This window comes from Lactuca serriola, chromosome 2 (assembly GCF_051521515.1).
Source record: "Lactuca serriola cultivar US96UC23 chromosome 2, Lser_US96UC23_V15, whole genome shotgun sequence".
Lineage (NCBI taxonomy): Eukaryota > Viridiplantae > Streptophyta > Magnoliopsida > Asterales > Asteraceae > Lactuca > Lactuca serriola.
Window position 1 is genome coordinate 210,538,391 of NC_136409.1, and position 4,029 is coordinate 210,542,419.

Sequence of the window (4,029 nt, forward strand, 5' to 3'; positions counted from 1 at the left end):
AAATATAACATTATAGGTTCAACTTAAATATAAATTTTAGTTTACCTTAAACAACCCAAAAAATATTTTGTAAATATTTAAAAGTGATAAATTGTAGTGTATTTCTAATAATGATTATAAGTTGGTTAATAAGATTAAATAAATATCAAACCTAAAGTATAATCATAAATAAACTAAATTTCAATTTTAAAATAATATCTTTACTTCTACTTATAAAGTTATGTCTTTAATTTTTAACATATTATACTTAATTTATTAGATTTAAAATGTTATTGTATGTAAACCATCATCAGTTTAAAGATACCACTGTTGAATAGTTTGGACAAAAATACTTAAATTGTTAACTTAAATATAATATTACAGTGTCAAATTAAATATAAATTTCATTTCCATTTAAAAAAACCAAAGAATATTTTGTAAATAGTTAAAAGTGATAAATTGTAGTGATAAATGCAAAAACGAAACTGTAATCTCAACTTAACTAAAATATTTCCCAAATATATTTTTATAATCGTTAAAAGTTTTCAAATAAGTAGCTTAAAATAACTTACAGTAACAATAGTTAAAAATAACTCTATATAAATGATTATATTATTACATTTAAATTCAAACAACAATGTTTGATGCTTTAAATAATTATAATGATAGAAATTAAAACATTAAGCAAATAAATTTTAAAAAATTAATTAACAATAATAACAACTATAAATAACATTAAACCATATATTATATTTTATTTTATTCATCTCTAATTCGCGGGAAGAAGCCATTCAAACTATTAAGATAAGACTAAACTGCACAAATGGTCCCTGTGGTTTGTTCAAAATTGTCACTTTGGTCCAAAAAAGTTTGGACTAGCACCAGAGGTCCAAACTTTTTATTTTGTTGCAGGTTTGGTCTGTTTCAAAATTGGAAGAGGATAAAATGACTTTTTTGCCCTTGTTATTTGTTTTTTTATTTTCTTTTTATTTACTGCACTAGTTTTTAACTGAAAATAGAAAAAAAAAATTAATTAAAAATAAAAAACAAATACAATTCTCTCTCTCTCTCTCTCTCTCTCTCTCTCTCTCTCTCTTTCTCTCTCTCGTCGTTTTAATACTAAAAAGATATATCATCTTCTTCAAAACCCACCATCAGATCCTCACCATTGTTCTTCCTTCCGGCCACCACAAATCAACTACCAAAAAATACAACCCAACACCAGCTCTGTTATTATCCTCATCTCCATTTATTCTTCTTCTTTCTCTTCTCCCTTCTCTTCTCCCTTTAAAGAATTTATTTATTAATTCATTTTTCGTATTTTATATAATTATGCTACCAAAAAACACCGACATTAATCATGCCATTTAAAGAATTTATTTATGAATTCATTTTTCCTATTTTATATAATTATGCTACCAAAAAACACCGACAAACGTAGCATTTTATATAATCTTGATGACTATGTTTTTGCTCTTCTTTTGTAGCATATTTTGTGGTTTTCTTAACAGTAATTGTATTTGATTTGATGGAATTTTAAACAAAAACGTTTAATACTTTCGGTGGCAAGGTTCAGATTCATTTGACATCATACTAATTTTGTGAGACCGTAAGATAGTATATATATTTTAAGATATTTTATTTTATTATGTTATGTCTATATATATCTTAATAAATACTTTTTTATCAGATTTATATATTTTAAAATATTTAATTTTTAATTTACGTGATCATGATATTTATGATAGCAACATACTATAATTAATTTATCGTTATTGCATTCCATTCTTAATTTTTTTTTATTAGAAAGAGATTGTTGAATATATATTCACTTTTAAGTACTTTTTAGTCTATGAACATAATTATATATTCATTAAACTGACTGGAAATAAAATGAATACCAACCATTTGTGAAATTAGTTAGTGAGTCAAGGGCATTTTTGTCTTTTCTTATAGTTAGTATAGTTGGCATTCTCGGTTATGTATTTGTTCTGTATATTTAAGGCTTGTATTCAGTGTTGTAATGTTTAGACAACTAAAATCAATGAATTCATCCAATTTTCCCTTTTTCAACTTGAACATGGTATCAGAGCTGTCGATCAAAATGCATTGATTGTTCTTCATTTTTTAATCAATTTCAATTTCTGATTTCATCATGTCTAATTCATCATCTGGATCTGATTTGATAATTGGATTAAATTCATTTAATCCTTTGTTCATTGCTCCTTCTGACAACCCTAGTTACATTCTTGTTTCCAACATCTTCAATGGAGTAGGTTTTACAGCTTGGAAAAGATCATTGACTATTTCTTTGTCTACAAAGAAAAAACTCAAATTCATAGATGGCTCGCTCCCTCAACCCTCTATTTCTTCACCTGAATATTCTGATTGGTATTGTGCCAACTCGATGGTGATCAGTTGGATCTTGAACTCTCTTCACAAGAACATAGCTGAAAGTGTATTGTTTCTTAAAACTACTCGTGATATCTGGAAGGAATTGAATCAACGATATGAGCAAGTTGATGGAGCACTCATTTATCAAATTCAAAAAAAAAATTGTATTCTATCATCAAGGATCTGATGACTTTGCTACATACTTCACCAAATTAGCTCGAGTTTGGGATGAATTGCAAATTGTTCAAGCTATTACTTCTTGTACATGTGTTGTTGGAGTCGAAATCATGAAGCTTCTTGAAGATCAAAGACTTATCCAAATGCTCATGGGATTAGATGAATTATTCAAATTTACTCGTGGCTAGATCTTAATGATGAAGCCATTACCTACAATTTCTACATCATATTCGTTAATTCTTTAAGAAGAAAGGCAAAAAGGTATTCATACATCCATGAATCTTAATTCTGAAGCAATAACAATGCATGTTTCATTAGTTGATAACAATAATCATGTTACAAAGAAACCTATTACTTGCAATCATTGTAAGAAATCTGGACATGTTAAGTCTCAATGTTATAGACTTCATGGATTCCCTGCTGATTTCAAATTCACAAAGAGTAAAAGAGATGATAATAGATCAAGTGCTCAAAACGTTATTTCCACTTCTATTCATCTGCTTCAACTTCTACAAACAATTCAAATGGTGGAATTTCTCAAGAACAATATAAAAATCTCATGGAATTGCTAAGTAAAAGTGGTCTTGGTTCAACTAGTGGAAGTCAAGCTAATGTTTCAATCATTGATGGTACCATGAACAAAGAAGGTAAACTTTTTTCCTTCAAGAGTTTTGCCTTAAATGTCTACAAATCTTCATCTGCTCTTGAAGAACAATATTCTTCGATACTAGATACAAGAGCTACTGACCATATGTGTTCTAATAAGTCCTTATTCACTTCTTTGATAAAACTCAAACAACCACATCAGACTTGTCTTCCTAATGGGCACAACAACCACTATTTCCTTTTATGGTGATGAGTGATGGGTTATGAGCACTACATCAATCCTATAGTGTACATGCAAACCCTAAAGATTTGGATCTAGTTTGTCTAATGAACATGCAATAATCATTCAAAGCTCATAAACCCTAAATCTAGCATATAATAATCGATATTATCATAATAAAAGGGTTTAGATATTACCTTGATTGTTATGTAGTAATAACAATCTCAATTCCTCTTGATCTTGACCTTTGAAAGCTGAGTGCCTCAAATGTTGCACCTCTAATGGAGTCACAAACACCATGAGCAACAAGATGACCTAAGAGAAGGATGAGGAGCACCAAAAACGTCCAAGAACCCTTAGGGATTACTTCACCACGTTTTTAGGGCCTTAGGGGTTCCTTATATAGGTAAGCTATTAGGGTTATCAAACAAGGAAACCCTAATCTGACTGCTTAGGTCCTAAGCAGCCCATTGACTCCCTCCTCAGAGGCCTTAGACGAATTCTAATGGGTTTCCCCATAGATTTTGTCCGATCCAACTTCTATGGAGTCCATTAGCCCATTTATGCAACTATCTTATAATTACACAATCAGTCCCCTTTATTTAATTAATCTCTTTTAGCCACAAAATTAATTCTTATTAATTCTTGACTAA

General features: G+C 29.1%; 1 protein-coding gene across 1 annotated transcript; it reads left to right on the top strand.

Annotated features, from left to right (window-relative positions):
* Positions 1–2,134: 2,134 nt before the first annotated feature.
* Positions 2,135–2,738, top strand: LOC145090020 (uncharacterized). The gene is made up of 2 exons (XM_079028378.1): positions 2,135–2,459; positions 2,554–2,738. The coding sequence occupies exons 1-2, from the start codon at positions 2,135–2,137 to the stop codon at positions 2,736–2,738; spliced, it is 510 nt and encodes a 169-aa protein (XP_078884504.1).
* Positions 2,739–4,029: the final 1,291 nt, after the last annotated feature.

What these genes read in the sequence shown, in the direction of transcription:
- LOC145090020 (XM_079028378.1), top strand. Translation starts at nt 2,135, where the DNA reads ATGTCTAATTCATCATCTGGATCTGATTTGATAATTGGATTAAATTCA. An exon ending in ATTGTTTCTTAAAACTACTC is followed by an intron (nt 2,460 to 2,553) that starts GTGATATCTGGA and finishes TCTATCATCAAG; the next exon opens with GATCTGATGACTTTGCTACA.